Consider the following 22,731-nt stretch of genomic DNA (forward strand, 5'->3'; position numbering starts at 1 on the left):
TGAAATGTTCTTTTTTAGTAATAATCCTTGTCTTGAAGTCAGTTTTGTCTGGTATTAATATAGCTACTCCCACTTTATTATGCTGCTTGCATGGTACATATTTTTAATTGTTTTACTTTCAATCAATTTATGTCTTTGTATTTAAAGCACTTCCCTCATAGATAGCATATAGTTGACTCATGCTTTTCTATCCAATCTAAAGTCTCTTCCTCTTAATTGAAAAGTTTATTCCACTTCCATTTAATGTAATTATTGAAATGCTTGGATTTAGGTCTTCTATTTTGCTATCTGCCTTCTATTTGTCTGTTTTTGTCCCTCCTTTCTTCTTTTGTGTTGATCGAATATATTTTTACTATTCCATATTAATTCCTCAGTAGGACTTTGGCTATACCACTATTCTTTCTACAAGCGTAATTAAATATGCATGCTTAACTTACCATGAGTTAATCATAGTTAATACTGTACTATTTCATGTAAAATATAGAAATCTTTCAATGGTATAATTCCATGAACTTTCCATTCTTGGTGCTATGTTGCAATATATATCTACATATGTTTTAAACCCCAAAATTCAGTATTATAAGTTTTGCTTTAGTTACATGTACTTTTTAATTAGAAGAAAAAATATGCATAGTATTTTATATTTATCCACATATTTATCATTTCCAGTGCTCATCATTCTTTTCTGTAGATTCAGGTAACTAGCATAATTTCTCATTAGGCTGAAAATAATCCTTCAGTGTTTCTTGTAGTATGGATCCCCGATGATCAGTTTTTATTCACTTGAATTAAGTCCTGTTTTCATCTTCATATTTTTGGTTCTGCTAGATATAGAATTCTGGGTTAATAGGTTTTGTCATTTAACACTTACAAGATGACTTTTCATTGTCTCCTTGTATACACTGCTTATGATGAAAAATCAGGTGTCATTCATATTCTTGGTCTTCTGCATGTAATATGATAATTTTTCTTGCTGCTTTCAAGATTTTGTCTCTGGAATTCAGCTGTCCAACTATGATGTGTCTAGACATAGTGTTTTTTTCTTTAATTCTGTTTGAAATTCATTGGGCATTTTGGATCTGAAAGTTTATTTCTTTCACACATTTGGAGAGGTTTGAGCATTATCTCTTCAAATGATTTTTTCTGACCCCTCACCTTTTCCTCACCTTTTGGAACTCCAATTACATCAATGTCAGACTGCTTGACACTGTTTCACAAGACTGAATCTCTCTTTTTCTTTAATCTTTTTCTTTCCATTTTTCAGATTAGATGATTTCTATTGATCTATTTTCAAATTCACTTGCTCTTTCTTTCATTTTTAATCTTCTGCTAAGCCCTTCCAGTAAAATTTTCATTTCAATTATTTATCTTTCAGCTCCAGAACTTCCATTTAATTCCTTTTTACAGTTATTTGCCTGCCGAGATGCTCCTTTCTATTCATTAGTTGTGAGTACTTTAAGTTCTTAAATGGATTTGTAATAGCTGCTTTTAGAATTTGTCTGCTAATTGCAACACCTGGGTCATCTAAGGGTCAGTTTCTACTGACTCTTAATATCTTCATTATGACCCATATTTTCCTATTTCTTCAAATGCCTAGTGATTTTTAAAATTTTATACTGGACATTTGGATGATACATTGTGAAGTGTCTGGATTCTGTGATACTCCTCTAAAGAGCACTGATTTTTGTTCTGGTTGGAAGATAACTTGCCTGGCCTTTTCAAACTCCAGTAAGCAAAAGCTGGTCTCATCTCAGTTCTTTTGGCTTCCAGTAGGATTTTCTTTTCTGGTCAGACTCACTGGGGTCCCCCTATACGTATAGTTTAGTGGTCGGTCAAGAATTTGGGAAGAGTTTATATACAAATAATGAGGTTTGCCCCTTCTCAGTCTCCTCTTTTAGGTTTTCATTGATAACTTTCCAGCTTCCCTGCCAGAACTGAACTCTCTTTTGACACTCCAGGCTATGAGGACTGAAGAGTACCCTCAGAATCTTAATTTCAGCTACTGTATTTTTCAGCTCTACAATTTTCATTTGATTTTTTTTTTTTGACACAGGATCTCACTGTGTCACCCAGGCTCTCACTGTGTCACCCAGGCTCTCACTGTGTCACCCAGGCTAAAGCGCAGTGGCATGATAATGGCTCACTGTAGCCTCAACCTCTTGGGCTCAAGTGATCCTCCTGCCTCAGCTTCCAGGGTAGCTAGGACTACAGGCACATGCTACCACATCTGGCTAATATATATTTTTTTTGTAGAGATGGGGTCTCCCTATGTTGCCCAGGCTTATCTTGAACTCCTAGCCTCAAAGCAATCTCCCTGCCTTAGCCTCCCAAAGTGCTGGGATTACAGGCACAAGTCACTGTACCAGGTCCATTTGATTTTTAAAATAGATACTAGTATTCTGATGAAATTCTTCATCTTTCCTGTCTTCTTGATCATATTAATATTAATCATAGTTTTAAATTACCTATCTTATACATTCAGAATCTAGATTACTGTGGATCTGTTTCTGTTGTCTACTTTTCTCCTATATTTCTGGCCGTTTTTTCATATCCTAGTATGCTTGGTAACTTTTTGTTGAAAGTCAAAATTTTTAATGAAAAATTTTAAGAGCTCTCTGGAAAGGATTGAATTGTCTTCTGGAAGGCAGATGGAATACAAGTCAATCACTTTGCTCTAGGTGAAATAGGTTTTATTAATAGTATTTGTGAGGGGTGCTCAACTTCTCATTTGTCCTTACTCCTAGAGTATAGTCCTGAGGCCTAGGGTGTAGCCTATCAGGGGTCCCAGTGGAAAGCCTGGAGTGTTTCCCATGGCTCCTCCCATTTGCTATATCCTGAACTCCAACATTTGTTTCCTTGTATCATCAGAATCATCAGAATCTCTGCATAGCTCACTGGCCTCTTAGAAGCTGCTTCCCATTTAGTTTCTTGGCATCTCATCATGAACACATGTAGCTTAGCAGTAGGCAAATGTTTCGAAATGACAAAAAGGTTTTAGGATTTCTTCTCTGTGATTCCCTCCCTCTGGAATACAGGCCCTTCAAGTCCCTGACACCTTGAAAGCTCAAACTCCTACCGGGCCTCCCAAGCTCAGTGAGACTGTGGAAAGCCTACGCCTCTGATTTTTCTTCAGCTTCTATTATCTTGCTCTGAGAATTGGCAAATGACTCAAGGTGGGGAAACTAAGGTGACTGAGGGACTCATCTCAATTTCCTTCCCCCTGGGATCTTAACCTATTATGTATTTTCTACTTGGTTGTTTGATGATGACTTCAAACCAGCTTTTAATAATTTCCTAGATTTAATAATTATTTTTGGTAGTAGAATTAGATCAATACTATCTATTATAAGCAGACAAAAAAGTTCTCCTTGTTAACCAGTTTTAGAGGAACGTCTCGCTAAATTTTAAGTGTACTTGGTACACTCACAAAAAAGTATTTTCAATGATCTTTTTGTGGTATTCATGAAATAAAAAACCCAAACGTATCAACTTCCCAGCGACAGCCAGGCACATAATCCATCAGAGCCGTCATAACCAGTACTAACAGGTTTCCACATCAGCAGTCTCAGAAGAAAAGTTAATTGGTTGACAAAACTGAGAATCAGTTTTACTACCTTTAGGCTATTCAGTATCAAAAAAGTCTTGAAAGAGCACCAAGGAAAATGTTTTGTTACTCATTCACCTTACTAATACCAATATAAATTTCTTTAACTTCAACACGGTGGCTTCCATTGTTTATATTTATATGTACTTTTGATCTGGGTTTGAGTCTGTTTAAAAGATTCACGTTAAAATCTTTGTATTGGCCAGACACAGTGGATCATGCCTGTGATCCCAGAGCTTTGGGAGGCTGAGGCAGGAGGATCACTTGAGGCGAGGAGTTCAAGACCAACCTGGGCAACATGGCAAGACCCCACCTCCACACACACAAAAATAAAATTAGCCAGGAGTGGTGGCATGCACCTTTAGTCGTAGCTACTTGGAAGGCTGAGGGGTGGAAGGATTGCTTGAGCCCAGGAGTTTGAAGCTGCAGTGAGCTATGATTGCATTGATTGCAACAGAACAAGACCCTGTCTCTAATAAAAATAAATAAATTTAAAAAGCTTTATATTTATATGAGTTGGTTAGCACTATTATATGTAAGAACCAATAAAACTACTACTTAGTCTTTGAAAAATTCATAAAAAATTATTTTACTAGTAAACTTTAAAGTAGAAAGCATAATTATATAATAGAGGATTTAGTAACTGAGAGCCAATAACCTGAAATCTCAACTGGCTTTATCCTTTATTACCCAGTCTAAACAATATTGCAATCTTCTTAATGTTTTTTATATCTTTATAATATAAAATATATATAATATAAAAAAGACAAGATCGCCTGCCCCTTTTGTGCAATCAGTACACAGCCCTTTTTAAAGGGGCACACATACACCCGTGTGTATGTGGGGGTGTGTGTATACACCAATACACATAATAACCAATTCTTTTTCATATAATCTCTTAATAAGTAACCTACATGTCTAACAGAAAGCACTTACTTCACACTAGTTCCTTCTAATTTGGTCTGCACCAAAATTGCTCAGAACTTATATTCAACCAAGGACTCAGAACCCACGGTGATGAATTATCTATTAGCCCTTTAATAAAAGGGGTACTTTCCCAACTAAGAAGTATGTGTATGGCATGTACATTTTAATATCACTGATGAAGAGTGAAAGGGAACCAGAAAAGGAGACAGAAAGCAGAGAAAAGTAAAATAATGCTTCAAAAGAGGTTTTTTGTTTTGGTGTGTGTGTGTGTGTGTGTGTGTGTGTGTTTGGCAGACTCACCCCGTGTGGTTGTCTTGAGGATTTTATCATCCATCTGAATGCTGGATTGTGCTGGTTTCTGGTAGGCCTTGTTGATTACAATCTCCTTCACTCGGTCAAATATTTTGAATGAGGGAGAGAGACAGAGTGTTTCTACAGAGGCCTGGTTATGGAAAGTAGAATCTGACTTTGATACCCTTAAGTCGGGGCTGATAAACTCCTCTTTACTTGACCAACATGCTGGTAAAATTGTCAATGTTTTAAGACCTTCTGCAGCTGATTGCTTTTCTAAAGGTGTTTCCAAGAGGTTTTCTGTGACAGTATTTGTAAGGATACCATCTGATCTCTTGTCCAAACTCACATCTGTCTGCCCAGAAGGACTATTTTCTGAGAGAGTAGGCACAGCATCTATAAAAGAACAAATAAGAACTATAATCAAAAAATAAAACTGAAAATACTCTATTTCAAATCTGTTACAATTTTAATAAATAGGATTTTTTAATGTCATAACAGAATTCTTTCCTATTTAGCCCTTCTGCTTTCTTACTATGCTTCTATATTCTGCCTATTTAAAGTACACCCAAGCTATAATTGACGCCTTAGTCATTTTGGTAGCTGCCTTCTCCCTCTCTCCTCACTGAAGCACAAAGCAAGGAAAGCTTCAAATAACTTGTCTTTAAATATTTCTCCCTTCACCCACTTATCTGTCGCTGAAACCACCATATTTTTAGTACTTTCCAACTTTCATCTTTTTTACAAGATAAACTAGGGAAAATATGCCACATCATACTGGTCTATCCTTACAGAACCCTCAGCTACAAAAAAAAAAAAAAAAAAAAAAGAAAGAAAGAAAAAGAAAAGCTTTCTCCCCAAAAATAAAGAATGTCTTCTTCCACACAGTTTCTATATACAAGGCACATTAAAGAAACTCAGTACTTTAGGTAGAAGCTTAATTTTAATAAATGCTTTGTCTATACGGAAGAAAGGCAACAATCTTTCAGAGCTGTTCTGACAATTAGTGAAATGTAAGTTCCACTGGGCTGGAGATCTTTGTCCATTCTAGTGGTTAATATCACCAAAGTACATAAAATAGTCCCTAGAATATAACAAACAATATTTATTACAAATAGAAAACACTGAAGGAGTTGTAAGAAACTGAAACTGAAGGTGGGCCTGATCCAGGAATGTCTGTTGAATCTACGCATTATAGACCTGGTCCGAGTTTCTAGATGCGAATTCTTAGGAACACCCTCAGCGCCAGGGCTTGCTCTGTAACAGCTCCATCTGAACCGGGATGCGAAAAGAAAGACCGTTATTTTTATGAGGTTGTGTTCATGAAAGGAGAAGCGTAATGAGGTAGAAGAGGGTCAAAGGAAGAGGCTATCTTTTGAAGCTCCCAAAAGAGGACACAGAAATTGTGTGATTCACTATCGAGTGATTATACATCACAATGTATGTCATAAAATACTTCAGAATGCACATTTACATGCTATCCTCATCACTTTTGGGCTCCGAGTTATTAAAGAAAAGAAACTTTTCTTTGTCTCTATAAAGCTTCCTTTTCATTTTCATCTGCAGTTGGAGGTTAGCCTTAGCAAAAATACTGCTGGTATGTACCACAGAATTAAGACAGTTCAAGAAACTTACATTGCTATCTTCACCAGAAATTCCATTTTTCTTCCATCCTCTCATCTTTTAAAACTCAATTCAAGTATCACTTTCTCTTTAAAGCTTGCCCTGACCCTTTTCTTTCCTCACCCTATCCTATTATTGTCTATCTTCACATGTCCTGTTTGAAGCTCTGTAATTATAACACTTCATATCTCATTTATCTTGTCCCCTACCTGACAAAAGTCTCCTTGAGGAGACCTTACAAGGAGTCATCTTCGTGTCTCAGCACCTAACAGTGCCATTCCCAGAGGACAGGTTCAATGAATGCTCATTGGGTGCAAGGGAAACTGAAGCACAAAGATGAAAGAAAAAGTAACGCCTTCATTTTTCTAAACTGAATATAGTTTAACTGCTTAATAATGATTAAAGGAAATAGGTAGATGAAAAGAACCTCTCCTAAAATATTCCTAATTTGCATATGACTGTATTATATTTAGATGATTGAAAGTCTGTTAAAAATACTAAATATAAGCCAGGCGCAGTGCCTGTAGTCCCAGCTACTGGGAGGCTGAGGTGGGAAAATCACTTGAGCCCAGGAGTTTGAGACCAGCCTGGGCAACATTGTGAGACCCCATTTCTATGAAAAACAAAACAAAACAAAACACCCAAATGAATATATTCCTAGTTGAGTACTAGATTACTAGATTTATGGTATTTCAAAGTGACTTTGCATATCACCACATTTACATCAAATCATTCATTAAAAGTGAATTTTAGTTAAATATTTTTCCATTGACTTTCATTTTACATGTGAGAAAAACAAGACAAAAATGTTTTGCTCTATATGTAATAAGATCATCTTAAAATTTAACAATATTAAACTAGGACATTTCAGAATGACCAGAACTTTCTGATGAAAATATTCACAATACTTAATCTAAATCTCAAAATTGAGATGCATAAAGTTGTCTGTATGGCTGCCATTTTAAGGTTTAGTAAAAAAGTTTAAAATGAAATAAATGAACAAATCCTTAAAATTCAATGAAGCAAACCAGACAGAAGTCATTCCATTTCTACCCACCCCCTTTCCCAATAGCCCAGGAAGAATAGGCTGCAATCTTTTCATTGCTTGGACTTTTGCTAAAGTTGCTAACTTTTTAAATGAATCAAATACTATGACCTAGAAGAAGCCAAATGAAAAATAATGATTTGAAATGGATAGTACATTATTTCAAAGAGAAAAATGTTTACTTATACAGAAAGCTAAAGAGTCTTGAAGATTCTAGAAAGCAAGTTGTACCAGGTTTCTCTTCCATCAGCTTTCATCCACCCCTGCTGTCTATGCAATGTGTCAAATTATTCCTCTCCAATTCAATTACTACTTTATATTTGAAAATCCTTCAAAAACTGCCTCTTGTGTCAGTGAGAAAGTCCAAATTCCTTGGGTTTCAAAGGCCCTTAATTGCTTACTTTCTGTTGCTATTCAACAGGAAACAAACCCTCAGTCAGGCCATTCTCCCTGTCACTCCACACGCCATGAGCATTTAGGTCCATTTAGCTTCATTCTCCATGTTAACACAGGGCTCTTGACCATCACCACTGATTCCCCATCCTGGAATACCCTCTTCTTCTCCACCTATTTAAATCCTATTAAACCCTACTATTCCTCAAATAACTACTACTTCTAGAAGCTATTTCCAATCATGTCTACCACTCTATCTTAATCTCTCCCTTCTCTGAGGTAATATTTCTATAAACTCATTTTTCACTTAATTATATGCTATTTAGTGCCTATCACATATCATATTAAGTTCCTGCATTTTGACTTTATAACTGCATCATGCTTTTGCATATAGGAGGTGTCAAATGTTTGTTAAATTTAACTATATCTTAATTTATAAATTATGAAATATCAACTTTGTATGTTGATTTTCTGTATAACAATGTATATTGTATTTGACGCCTAAAAATAGGAATGGTCCATCAAGAAATCATTGTTAGTACCCACTGTTTATACTGAACTGTATTAAATGCAGGAGATATGCACAAGTGGAAGTCACAATTCCTACTGTCGATGAACTAATGCCAGTGAACAATGAATTCCTATTGTCAATGAACAAAGTATGGATTATGTATATATAGATAGATACATATACACACACAAACTTGTGTATATGTACACATATACACACACAAACTTGTGTATATGTACACATATACACACACAAACTTGTGTATATGTACACATATACACACACAAACTTGTGTATATGTACACATATACACACACAAACTTGTGTATATGTACACATATACACACACAAACTTGTGTATATGTACACATATACACACACAAACTTGTGTATATGTACACATATACACACACAAACTTGTGTATATGTACACATATACACACATAAACTTGTGTATATGTACACATATACACACATAAACTTGTGTATATGTACACATATACACACACAAACTTGTGTATATGTACAATAAACACATAAAAATTAATAATATAAGTTACCAGTTCGATTTCACAGTGTCTAGAAAATTGTAGCTTCCCAATAAATAAATGAACATGAATATATTTGCTCAGCAACAATTTGAACATGTTTTAGTTTGGATACCCCAAAAGGCAGACTTGGATGCAAGTAATTTGGCCAGGGATTTAAAGAAGCACAAATGAGGGACCGGGAAAGTTAAAACAAAGAAGGGACAAAAGTCAATAAAGAGTATATTAACAAGCAATTTACTGTTGTGGGGAAATGAGAGCTACTCCTGTTGGGTTGCCTCAGAACTGTCCTCCCAGGGATGAGAAGGTGGAATATTTTTTCAATAACTCTTAACTATCACTGGTTGAGGGTTGACTCTGGGCATTAAATCCCTGCAACTTCCAGGCTACCCTGCACTTAGGATGAACAAGTCTAAGGGCTCTGGAGAAAGCTCCGGGGTGGAGAAGAAGAGAGATACAGGTACTTTCAGTGTAAATGGAACTGGTCACCAAGGCTGCAGTTGTACTCAGAGGAAGGCCAAGAGAGTATGGGGTGGGGCATCAACAGTACCATCTACAAGATATAATCACTCCCCCTCCTTTCTCAAAACCCATTGAAATGACAGAAGTGGAATAAAAAGGCACCAACCAGAGGGGAAATAGAACAGAAGAGACAACAAAAGATAAGAAATGTCAACAAATTTTGTGAAAAGGAAAAGTTTGTGGAGGAGTAGAAGCAGCAAAACCTAAATGCCTGCAGAGGGGAAAGCCAATGTGATGGAAACTGATTCTCACAACATAACTCCAGAAAGTTTTAGGAATTGGGGACTGGGTATCTTAGAGGTCTGAGAACTTTGTGGCTTTGTTTTGGGGACAGCATCTTCATTCAAAGATAGTTGTATCTTGTTAGGTAGACAAAGAGGGTTGTTTTTGTTGCTTGGAAATTTAAATATGTGTAGAATGTGTACGATGCTGAGTAGGCAATGGATGGGCTGTGGCAGCTACTGAGCTGCTGTGTCAGCTTCATACTCACACCCTTCTATACTCTTGCTTTGTGATACTGGAGCTGTGACACCACATACCACGTTCATACTTTGCCAGTTAGCTTTTTGTTAGGTGCTGCCAACAAGAGGTGCTAGAGGGAGATGGGAAGGTTAGAGTAGGAAGAGAGGACTTGCTCCTTCCTGTTTGTCCTCTGCTCCTGACTGCAACACCCTTGCAACGCTTCTCCATCAGTGGAGAAGATAGAAAGAATGCGTTCTTGCCATTTTGCGTTTTTCCAACACTTGTAGAAGCAACCTTATCATACTCTCTTAACATTAGCACCCGCCAACCAGCACCTCATCCTAAGAGGCCTGGGTCACCACCCCACAGAGCCCCTTCTTCAAGCTTCTAAATTTGAATAACTCCTCCAGCGTTAGGGCTGGTGACTTATCCCTGCAGTTGCTACCTTGATCATACCATGGGTATATGTATGATAAACACATAAAAATAACTAATAATATAAGTTACCAGTTCGATTTCACAGTGTCTAGAAAATTGTAGCTTCCCAATAAGTGAATGAACATGAATATATTTGCTCAGCAACAATTTGAACAAGTTTTAGTTTGGATATCCCAAAAGGCAGACTTGGATGCAAGTAATTTGCCTGTACCCATGATATCCTTGGATGGAAGTAAATCAGCCTGTACCCATGATATCCTGGTACAGGCTGAGTGTCCCATATCTGAATTGCTTGGGACCAGAAGTGTTTTAGATTTTGGACTTTTCCGACTTTGGAATATTTGCATTATACTACCAGCTGATCATCCCTAATCTGCAAATCCCAAATCTGAAATGCTCCAGCTAGCACTTCTTCGAGCATGATGTTTGAGCATCATGTAGTGCTAGAAAATTTTTGGATTTTGGAGCATTTTGGATTTTCAGATTAGGTGTGCTTAACCTGTCCTCTTTTTTTTTGCCCTTTCAGTTTTTAATACTTAATGTTTTTGTATTAAATTCTCTGTATTGTATCATATTTTTGTGATAATGGCAGAGTAGTTTCAAGTGGACCAACTCTTCTGTAGATAACAGCCAGAAAATTAAAAAATGTAAAGAAACCAATAACCTGAAGGCATAGGAGGGGGACCAAAAATAGGCAGAAACTGGAGAGGGAGAAGAGTTAGAAGGCGGAGAACGCTGGGGAAGTTTGCTGTTTTTCCAACTTGCTACCCTGAATCCAGCCAGCTCTACAGTAATTGGCTAAAAGTGGGCTGAAACCACAGTCTTAACTGGCCTGAAGAACCAGAAAACAAGATTCAGAGCTACCACAGCACTGGAAAGGGGAGAAATTTGGTTAAAAAAACAAAACAAAACAAAACAAAACAAACAAAAAAACTCAGAGAAAACCATACCTGTTATCATCATAGTCAAATTGCTGATAATCAAACATAAAAATGAAAATCTTGAAAGTACCCAGAGAAAGATGACCCATTCTATATAAGGGAAGAATGAGATGAATGATGACTGACTTCTCATCAGAAACAACAGAGGCTAGAGGATAGCAGAATGACACCATTTTTTTTAATGCTGGAAAAAAAACTGTCAATGCAGAATTCTATATCCAGCAACAATATTCTTCAAAATTGAAGGCAAAATCAAAACATTGTAAGATAAACAAAAACTAAGAGAATGAATTGCCTGTAAACTTTATAACAAGAATTGTTAATAGAAGTACTTCGGGTTGAAGACAAAGTATACCAGATGGAAAGTTGGATCTTTGGGAAAAAATAAAGAGTACTAGAAATGGAAAATATATAGGAGAATGTAAAAGACTGTTTTTACTCTTAATTTTTTAAAAATAAAATATATGTAACTGTTTAGAAAATGTAACAATATGTGTGGAGTGTTATAACAAATGTAAATATAGTTTAAACGACTATAGCAGCAGTCCCCAAGCATTTTGGCACCAGGGACTGGTTTTGTGGAAGACAGTTTTTCCACAGAACAGGGTGTGGTGGGGATGGTTTGGGGATGAAACTGTTTTACCTCAGATCATGTGGCATTAGATTCTCATAAAGAGTGTGCAACCTAGATCCCTCGCATTGCAGTTCATAATAGGGTGCTCCTATGAGAATTTACTGCTGCTGCTGATCTGACAGGAGGCAGAGCTCAGGTGGCAATGCTAGCCCACTTGCTTCTCACCTCCTGCTGTGCGGCCCAGTTCCTAACAGGTCACAGACTGGTACCAGTCCGTGGCCCAGGGGTTGGGGACCCCTGGACTATAGCATAAATGATGAGATGGTAAATAGGCTTATATGGTTGCAATATTCTTATATTTTATATGCAATGGTGACACAATATTAACTCTAAATAGACCGTGAATACCTAAAGGTGTATAATTTAATCCCTTGGTATAACTACCAAGTCTAATAGGTAAAGTGGAATTCTAAAAATTATTGACTTAGCTCAAAAGAAGAAAGGTAGGTAGGAACAGAGGAACCGAACACCAAGAAAACAAGGAGAAAGTAATAGAAAAATAGTAGTTGTAAAGCCAACCATTTCAATAACCACAGTAAATGCAATTAACAGGCACAAATTTTCAGACTGGATAAAAAAGATCTAATTATATGCTGTATACAAGAGACACCCTATAAAAACAAAATTGCAAATGGGTTGAAAGTAAATGCTTTATAAAGATATACCATGGAATGATAAGTATAAGAAAGCTGAGTGGCTACAATAATATCAGATAAAATACACTTTGAGACCAGGATATTAGTAGAGATAAAAAGGGATATTTCATAATGACAAAAGGGCCAATCATCTGGAAGACACAAACATAAATGTATATATGCCTAAGAACAGTGCTTTCAAATACATGAAGCAAAATCTGACGGAATTAAAGAACTAGCTAGGCGCAGTGGCTTATGCCTGTAATACCAGCATTTTGGGAGGCCAAAGCAGGTGGATCTCTTGAGCCCAGGAATGTGAGAACAGCCTGGGCAACATAGTGAGACCTCATCTCACAAAAAGAACCTCGAGAATTAAAGAACTGGCCAAATCCAACTAAGTCATATTTAGAGAGTTTAACATCCTTTGCTCAGTGATTGATAAAACAAGTAGACAAAATATCAGCGGGGATCTAGAAGACTTAACATCAACCACCTTGACCTAACAGACATTTATAAAGCTCCTATGGCAGAAAACACATTTTCTTTGCAAGCGTGCAGGTACACATGGTCCATTCACTGAGATGGTCCATGTGCTGGACCATAAACTAAGTCTCAATAAGCTTTAAAAGCCCAAAGCCTTCTATTAGGGTTCTCTGGACACAATGGAATTGAATGTAGAAATAACAATGTACTTAGAAGAAACTCCTAAATATTTGGAAATTTAGAAAACATACTTCAAATACCCATGGGTCAAAAAAGAAATTTATACATTTTAAGCATGTACAGTTTATTGAATGGTAATTATACCTCAATAAAGCTGCTAACCTCATAGCTGGTGTATTTTTTGGTCTCCTGACCAGATTCTGACAAATATAATGCTTTAGGAAAATTATTGCTGTATCTTTAATTGCAATTCTCTGGGGTTGGGAGATAATAGAAATAAGAAAACCAGGAGACCAATGAAATAATTCAGATTGTAAGGTTAATTTAATACCAAAACAAGTACTAAGCAACTACAAATTTAGGCATTGTTTTAGGTTTAGAGGTATAAAGATGTGTAAGAGATTCAAACAAATGATGTCTGAACCAAGCTAAAAGCATGAGAAAAAAGTCAAGAGAAGAAGGACACAAAAATGTCCAAGTAAAGGGAACAATTTCAGCAAAGAAATGAAGGCTGTACACAATGTGCTGTGTGGTAGTGGCAGGGCAGGTACAAAGCATTCAGCATTACGAGTGCACAGTGCACACAGAGAGCAGAGGAGCTCAATCTAGAGACATAGACAGAACCAGGGCTGGCAGACGTCTTGACAGACGGGATTGATGAGAAAGAATGAAACTGAAATCTTAAGACCATTTCTTTGAAACTCATTCCTCTTCAGATGCCTCCAACGAACTTTGCTGGCTCTCCTCCTATCTGTCTAGGCAATCTTCTCAACATTCTTCCTGGCCCTGTTTCCTGTGAATGTAAACAGTCTGTCCTTGACTTTCCTCTTCTGCCTTTACAATCTCCCAGGGTGATGTCATCTATTATTATACTTACACTAGATCTAGATGGTCACCTGTGGGCAAGTAATTCACACATATTAATCCTGAACCCTGACCTCTGCTGATTTTTAGCCCTAAATATCTACCTATTTCTGTGTTCAGGGAGGTCTTATCATTCTCCAGCCTCCTCATCCTTGGGTGTTTGCTTTACCTCTGTTAATATGACCATCAGCTTCCCAGTCACTCAGGTTATTTTGGAACTATGGTTGTTACCACAACTTCTAAGAGGTCTCTCCAGCTTACCCCCTCAGTCCACTCTACACAGCCCAGCCAGAGTGACCTTTCTAAAATGAAAGTCAGATGTTATTTCTCCCCAATACTTCTTCAAATTATTTAACATGGTTTACAAGGCTCTGCATAAATTAGTCCCCATTTACCTCTCTTGCCTCATCTTGTGCTACTATTCTAAAGCTGTATGATCCAGCTATACTTCTTTCAGTCTTCAAATTCTATGCTCCCTCTCAGCACTAAGCCTTCACCCGTGCTGATATTTTTGTCTGAAATGTTCCTCGTCTCTTTATATCGAACTGATTTTCAGCTTCCAGATTCACGTCCCTTAAAAAAACATACATTTCCATGCCTCTGTGTTTTTGCTCATGCTGTTCCCTCAGCCTAGAATATCCTCTTCCTCACCCTTCTTCTGCATCAAAAATGGTTTCATTCTTCAAGGTCTCATTCAAACACAACCTCCTTAGTGAAATATTTTATCCTTTACGTTAAAATGAATCCATTTTCTCTGCTATTACATAGTACAATGTGAATACTCACATTTTTCATTGATTTCATTATTTCAAATATTATTCATTCATTTGACAAATACTAAGTACAAGGATGTCTTAGACACTATTATAAACTCTGCAAATACAGGGGTAAACAAATTTATTATTTATAACTTCTTATATGTTTATAGAACTGTCACCTATAGGGTACTGCAAACCCCTCAGGTCACAGATCCTATTCAACTTGTTCAACCCATAGGCAACTAGAAGAGTATACGTGTATTCACTTGATAAGTGTGTGTTCAATGAATCATAAGCTGGATGATTTGGTCATTAAAAGACTCAGCTGTAGAGAAAGGAGAGGTCTTTATTTAGTCCCGTTGATCCCAGAGATCAAGTGACTTGCTCGGGATCACACAATGATTAAAGAGCAGAACTAGAACTAGAATCCCAGACTCCCAAATCCCAAATCAATGTTATTTACTAGGGGAATAAAAGAAGGAACAAAAAAGTATAGGAGAATCAGCTGCACCAGGTTTTTCTCTACTAACAATTCTAACAGCTTGATGTGTACATGTTCATAACCGTAAAGAGACTCAATTTCCCCTCGGGCTCACTCCATTTGTCCCTGGTGCTACTCCCGGAGGTGCGGGACCGTGGGAATGGGAATGGAGTTCAGTCAGCACACAGCTGGCCTCTGTATCTGTGCTGCTTGCCTTCTCCCAGGAAGACGGCTTTGGGTAGATGCTTTCTTGAATATATATAATGCAGCATTTGTGGAAACTTCTGAAGTCCACAAGAACTTGGGGAGATTTGATGGAGAACTGCAATGAATACTGTCTTTTTTTCTTTTTAAGGGGTGGGGGCAGGTTCTCATTCTGTCACCCAGGCTGGACTGCAGTGGTGCGATCATGGCTTACTGCAGCCTGGCCTGCCCAGGCTCCCACCTCAGCCTCCCAAGTAGCTGAGGACCATAGGCACATGCCACCACATCTGGTTAATTTTTTTTTTTAATTAGTTGTAGAGACGAGCTCTTGCTATGTTGCCCAGGTAGTCTCGAACTCCTGGGTTCAAGTGATCTACCCGCCTCAGCCTTCAAAAGCGCTGGGATTACTGGTATGAGCCACCACACCCAGCTGAATACTGTCTTTGTATGTTTGAACACAAACATGTAAATGTATACTCTGTAAACACTAAACTGATGGTTTCAGGAGGACTTTCCAACCTTTGCTGGGAGAGAATTTCTCTGAATTCCACTGAAAAGGCAGAGAGGAGTACAGGTGAATTAATGTAGTTGGCTTGCTTTATCTGCCTTCTCATTTTCTTTCCATTTGAACCTGAATGTCAAAGAGCTTTGTTCTCGAGGATCTATCCAGCTGACTCCTAGAAAGGAAGCCCAGTATTGAATTATGAGACTATACCCAGTATTCTCTATCATACAGTGCTTTTATACCTGCCAATATAATTGACTGATGCAAAATGGGACTTTGACACATGAGTCTCATTAAAGCTGGCTTGATTATTCTTGACAGTTATCTTTTAGGTATCCTTTAGTTTGTTCCCTACGTAAGACATCAGGCTGCAAATTTAAATACAGACTATCATTAAAATGACTGAAGTAGGAAAAACAACAAAAACACCTCCATGCTTTGAGCCTAAGGACAAAAGAGAACAGCTAAGCTGTTAAAGTAACTAAGAATACTTTTGCCAGTTTGCAGATGACGATGAAATCTGTTGAAAGAGAACTTCAGATTTGCTACTGAGTTAAGAGATTTTGCCTGCAGATAGGAACATTCCACCCTGCTACCTCTTTTTCATTTTGCAATAATACCGTTGCATTGTTTCAGGTGTTACAATCATTGTATATCATTTTGTATTCATTATTGTGAATCTAGTAGTGGGGTTATATTCCAACAGAGTTATTGCTATGATCTTGCCCTTGTTCTGATACATAGTATCCAATTACAGCTACAAAGCAGAGAGCTGGCAAGCAGGACAAAAGATGGATGCCAAAATATGTCTTTCTGTAGTTTAAAAATGTGTAACTGAAGGAGCTTCTACTTTAGTAATTAAGTCAATCAGAGGAAATAGGATCTGAAGGTAATAATAAGACCATTTTGCTAAGAGGCCACAGTTATAAATTAATATAGAGGGGTGACTTAAATTGCTTATTAAATTTATTGGTTTGAAAGACAAGCAACCAAGTTAAAATGAATATTGAATGTGCAACTTAACATGCTTGACATGAAAATTTTAATATATTTTTTCTTACAGTACATGCATAAAACCTAAATAATCATAACAAGTTAGAATAGCTATAATCTCCCTATGATTGTGTGTGTGTGTGTGTGTGTGTACACAGTTGTAGGTCCTGAGGGTTTTATCGTATATCATGACGTATAATTGTAGTGTATATTATACTCAAGTATTAAAATAAGAAAACATAGTTTTAAAACACAGCGATGAAATATGGCAAGCACCATTTACTACCACTTCAATATAAACTTGAAATAATGGCTTAATTTCTCATGGACAAATACAGATCTGGACACATGTAAAGGTGCTTTTTTTCATGTAACTTGCTTCTTCTATAAAGGTGCTTTTTTAAAAAATAAGTGGGTCAGCTAAAGACTTTCCTGCCATTAAAATGGATTATAATGAATGGATTATAAAACAGGTAGAGGGTGCTCATTATTAAATTTTATACCATAGTTAAGGTTCCACCAATTATAAAAACCATAATTTCCCTCAATAGATTATAGTTACAAAAATGAAAGCTGAAAATGTCTTTGTGAAGCTGGCGATCTTTATCTCTTGCAACGTTTCCTGTCTTTCCGCTAGCGAGAGTTTCAACGGAGCCTGGTCTCTGGTATGTGGATGGTCTCCCTGCTTTATAAAGCATGCCAGGCTGAACAAGATGAGCAGGTGCCTGAGGGCACAAGAGTATGTGGCCATCAGGCAATGACAATAAAACCCTACAGGTGATTATAGAAGACTAAAAATGTAAGCTAAATTGGGTCAGAGGTTTAATTCTGACGTGAATTAAATATATGGAATGCTTGAAAAGGTGCCTGGCACACAGCAAATTCTATTTAGTCATGGTTATTGGTATCATGAAACAGTCTGAACAAGTGGGATTACAGGGAGTTCCTGCCATGGCCCTGACTGGAAGTGGATGGGAATGTCAACAAACCAGGTGCTCTCCCTTCCCCGTAGATACTCCTGTATTTATGATCTGCAAGCATGATGCATTCTCTTGAACCTGCCAATTCTAGGAAGGGGGGTATTTGAGATCAAGAGAACTGGTATACTATATAAATATGACAGTGATATGAAGAACTATAACTCTCAGACATACGCCCTATTAGATATACAGACCACTAATACACTTTTAAACTTCGTCACAGAGTAAAAATCACGTCTAAGTCTGCAACACTGAAACAAGCCTTTAAATATCATTTTGATCATAAATTCAGATAAAGTATTATTTCTTGTGAAACATAAATGTTCTATTATTCAAAATAAGCAAAAAAGACACCTATTAAAACTTTAAATATTACAGTATACCAGAGAACATGCCCCTTTGGAAACACCTTACTGAATACCTAAGATGGCAAATACCATTTTTCTTCTTCCAGACAGAGGCAGTTGTATGGTCCTTGTTCTTTAAGCTCTTTCCTTATATTTTTATAATATGACTTACAGGACTATACTATAATTTATCTACTAACGTTTCTCTTGCTCTTTTTATTCCCATGCCTTACACGTATTTTCATTCATGCAACAAATATTTTTGAGGACAGACCATGTACTACAAACGTGCCCAAGAATACAAAAGCCAGAATAATTAGGCCAGTGAAGGCTTTAAACCTTAAAATTATTAAGCACAGAAGATAAAATAACTACAGATATACTTAATGTGGTTAGAGAAATAAAGTATTTCTGAAAGATGTGCAAGGTATAAGAGATTATAAAAACAGGCCAGGTGTGGTGGCTTATGCCTGTAATCCTAACACTTTGGGAGGCTGAGGCAGGTGGATCATGAGGTCAGGAGTTCGAGACCAGCCTGGCCAACATGGTGAAACTCCATCTCTACTAAAAATACAAAAATTGGCAGGGCATGGTGGTGAGTGCCTGTAATCCCAGCTACTTGGGAGGCTGAGGCAGGAGAACTGCTTGAACCCGGGAGGCGAAGGTTGCAGTGAACCAGGAGGCGGAGGTTGCAGTGAGCCAAGATCACGCCACTGCACTCTAGCCTGGGCGACAGAGCAAGACTCTGTCTCAAAAATAAACCAAAACCAAAACCAAAAACAAAAAACAAAACCAAGCAGATTTAACAAAGATCCAAATAGAACTTCTAAAAATGAAAAATAACAACTGAAATTTTAAAATAAATTGGTGAACAAGAGCTGGGAGAATTCACTACCACCAGACCTGTCTTACAAGAAATGCTAAAGGGAGTTATTTAGTCTGAAAGAAAAAAGACAGTAACATGAAAGAAAAAAAAAAAGAAATTTGAAGGTATAAAACCCACTGGCAAAATTAAGTACATGGACAAGCCAGAATACTCTAATACTGTAACTGTGTTGTGAAATCCACTTCTAACTCTAGTATGAATCCCCAAAGACAAATCTATCAAAGACAATAATAGCTATTGCCATCTGCTAAGAGATGGGTAATATAAAATATGTAAATTGACACATACAAAAGTCAAAATGTGGAGGGGATAAAGTGTAGAAAGTTTTTTTTCATTTTTTCTTTGTTTCTATTATTTTCTTTGTGATCTAAAATAAGTTGTCATCTCTTTAAAATAACTTGTTATATCTATAAGATGGGGTTTTTTTGTAAGCCTTGTGGTAACCGCAAGGCAAAAACCTATAATAGATTCACTTAAAATGAAAAGCAATGAATTAATACATACTACCAGAGAAAATCACTTAACCGCAAAAGAAGATAGAAGTTACAAAGGAACCAGAAAGCAAGCAACAAAATAGAAGTACTAACTCCTTACTTAACAATAATAATACTGTGGGGGCTGTGTGTGGTGGCTCATGCCTGTAACTCCAAGACTTTGGGAGGCCAAGGCAGGTGGAGCACTTGAGGTCAGGAGTTCGAGACCAGCCTGGCCAACATAGTGAAACCTTGTCTCTACTAAAAATACAAAAAAAATTAGCTGGGTGTCGTGGCATGCACCTGTAGTCCCAGCTACCCAGGAGGCTGAGCCAGGAGAATCACTTGAACCTAGGAGGCAGAGGCTGCAGTCAGCCAAGATCACACCACTGCACTCCAGCCTGGGTGACAGAGCAAGACTAGTCTCAAAAAAAAAAAAAAAATACTGTGGACTCAATTCTCCAATTAAAAGGCATAGAATAGCTGAATGGATAAAGAAATAAACCCAACTATATGTTGCCTATAAGAAACCTACTTCTTCACCTATAAAGACACATATAGACCAAAAGTGAAGGGGTAGAAAAAGATACTCCATGTAACTGGAAACCAAAAAAGAGTGGGAGTAGTTATACTTATATCAGATAAAACAGACTACAAACCAAAGTCTGAAAAAGAGACAAAGACAGTCACTATATAATGATCAAAGGGGTCAATTCAGCAAGAGGATATAACAATTATAACACTGAAGCTCCCAAGTATAAAAACAAATATTAGGCCAGGCACGGTGGCTTGCGCCTGTAATCCCAGCACTTTGGGAGGCCAGGGCAGGCAAATCATGAGGTCAGGAGATTGAGACCATGCTGGCTAACACAGTGAAACCCCGTCTCTACTAAAAATACAAAAAAATTAGCCAGGCATGGTGGTGGGCACCCGTAGTCCCAGCTACTCGGGAGGCTGAGGCAGGAGAATGGTGTGAACCCAGGAGGCGGAGCTTGCAGTGAGCCGAGATTGCGCCACTGCACTCCAGCCTGGGCGACAGAGCGAGACTCCATCTCAAAAAAAAAAAAAAAAAAACAGCAAACATTAGTAGATCTAAAAGGATCAACAGACTGCAACACAAATAATATTAGAGGACTTTAATACCCTATTCTCAGTAATGGACAGATCATCCAGACAGAAAATCAACAAAGAAACATCAGAGTTAAAAAACTACACCCTAGACCTAGCAGGCCTAACTGACATTTATGAAACATTTTACCCAACTGCTCCAGAACATAAGCTCTTTTCTTCAGCACATGGGCCGTTGTCCAGAACAAACCATATCTTAGTCCACAAAATGAGTCTTAACCAATTCAAAAAAGTAGAACTAATATAAAGTATCTTTTTGGACCACAATGGACTGCAACTAGAAATCAATAACAAAAGGAACCTTGGAAAGTTCACAAACACATGGAAATTAAACGACATGCTCCGGAACAACCAATGGGTCAATGAAAGAAATTAAGAAGGAAATTTAAAAATTTCTTGAAACAAATGAAAATGGAAATACAACATATGAAAATCTATGGGATACAGCAAAAACAGTGCTAAGAAGGAAGTCTATAGCAATAAATGCCTACATCAAAAAAGTAGGAAGACTTCAAATAAACAACCTAACAATGCACCTCAAGGAACTAGAGAAGCAGGAATAAACCCAAACCCAAAATTAGTAGGAGGAAAAAATAATAAAGATCAGAGAGAACTAAACAAATGAGAGACTAAAAAAGCAATACAAAGGATCGATAAAACAAAAAGTTGGTTTTTTGAAAAGATAAAAAAAAATTGACAAACTTTTGGTTAAACTAAGAAAAGAAAATGAGAGATGACCCAAATAACATCAGAAACAAACAAAAAATAGACATAACAACGGAGACTACAGAAATACAAAGAATCATTAGAGACTATTATGAACAACTATATGCCAACGAATTGCAAAACCCAGAAGAAATGGATAAATTCCTGGACATATACAACCTACCAAAATTGAACCATGAAGAAACAGAAAATCTCAATAAGCCAATAACAAGTAACAAGATTGGCCGGGCATGGTGGATGATGCCTGTAATCCCAGCACTTTGAGAGGCTGAAGTGGGAGGATCACTTGAGGCCAGGAGTTTAAGACTAGTCTGGCCAACATGGCGAAACCCCATCTCAACTACAAATACAAAAATTATCTGGGCATGGTGGTACATGCCTGTAACCCCAGCTACCCAGGAGGCTGAGGCAGAAGAATCGCTTAAACCTGGGAGGTAAAAGTTGCAATGGGCTGAGATTGTGCCACTGCACTCCAGCCTGGGCAACAGAGAGAGACTCTGTCTCAAAAAAAGAACCAGTAACAAGATCAAAGCCGCAATAAAAATTCTCCCATCAAAGAAAAGCCCAAGACCTGATGGCTTCACTGCTGAGTTCTACCATTTAAAAAAGAACTAATAGCAACTCTACTCAAACTCTTCAAAAAAAAAACTGAAGAGGAGAGAATACTTCCAAATTCATTCTATGAGGCCAGCAGTACCCTGATACCAAAACCAGACAAGGACACAACAAAAAAGAAAACTACAGGCAAATATCACTAATGAATATAGATACAAAAATTCTTAACAAAATACTAATAAACCCAATTCAGCAACACGTTAAAAAGATCATTCACCATGATAAGTGAGGTTCATCTCAATGATGTAAGGATGATTCAATATAAACAAATCAATAAACATGATGCATCACATCAACAGAATGAAGAACAAAAACCATATGATTATTTCAATCAATAGATGCAGAAAAAGTATTCAATAACATTTAACATCCCTGGAACATACCTCAACATAATAAAGGCCATATATAAGAAACCCACAGCTAACATTGTACTGAACAGGGAAAAATTGAAGGCCTTACCTCTAAGATCTGGAACAAGATAAGAATGCCTGCTTTCACCACTTATATGCAATATAGCATTGGAAGTCCTGGCCA

At 37.3% G+C, this 22,731-nt stretch overlaps 1 protein-coding gene across 4 annotated transcripts in view; it reads right to left on the reverse strand.

The window, feature by feature from the left end:
- Positions 1 to 22,731, reverse strand: part of ENTHD1 (ENTH domain containing 1) — a 151,487-nt gene that overhangs the window by 17,341 nt on the left and 111,415 nt on the right. For 2 of the 4 annotated variants that reach the window (XM_055374689.1, XM_055374688.2), the window contains 2 exons: positions 5,147 to 5,218; positions 4,832 to 4,963 (listed from right to left, as the gene is read on the reverse strand). In XM_055374689.1, the coding sequence (XP_055230664.1) occupies positions 4,832 to 4,963; positions 5,147 to 5,218 (204 nt within the window). Of the gene's footprint in view, positions 1 to 4,831; positions 5,219 to 22,731 lie in introns of all 4 variants that reach the window. The other 2 variants (XM_019018107.4, XM_055374687.2) reach the window with 1 other exon arrangement.

This window comes from Gorilla gorilla, chromosome 23, assembly GCF_029281585.2.
Source record: "Gorilla gorilla gorilla isolate KB3781 chromosome 23, NHGRI_mGorGor1-v2.1_pri, whole genome shotgun sequence".
Taxonomy (NCBI): domain Eukaryota; kingdom Metazoa; phylum Chordata; class Mammalia; order Primates; family Hominidae; genus Gorilla; species Gorilla gorilla.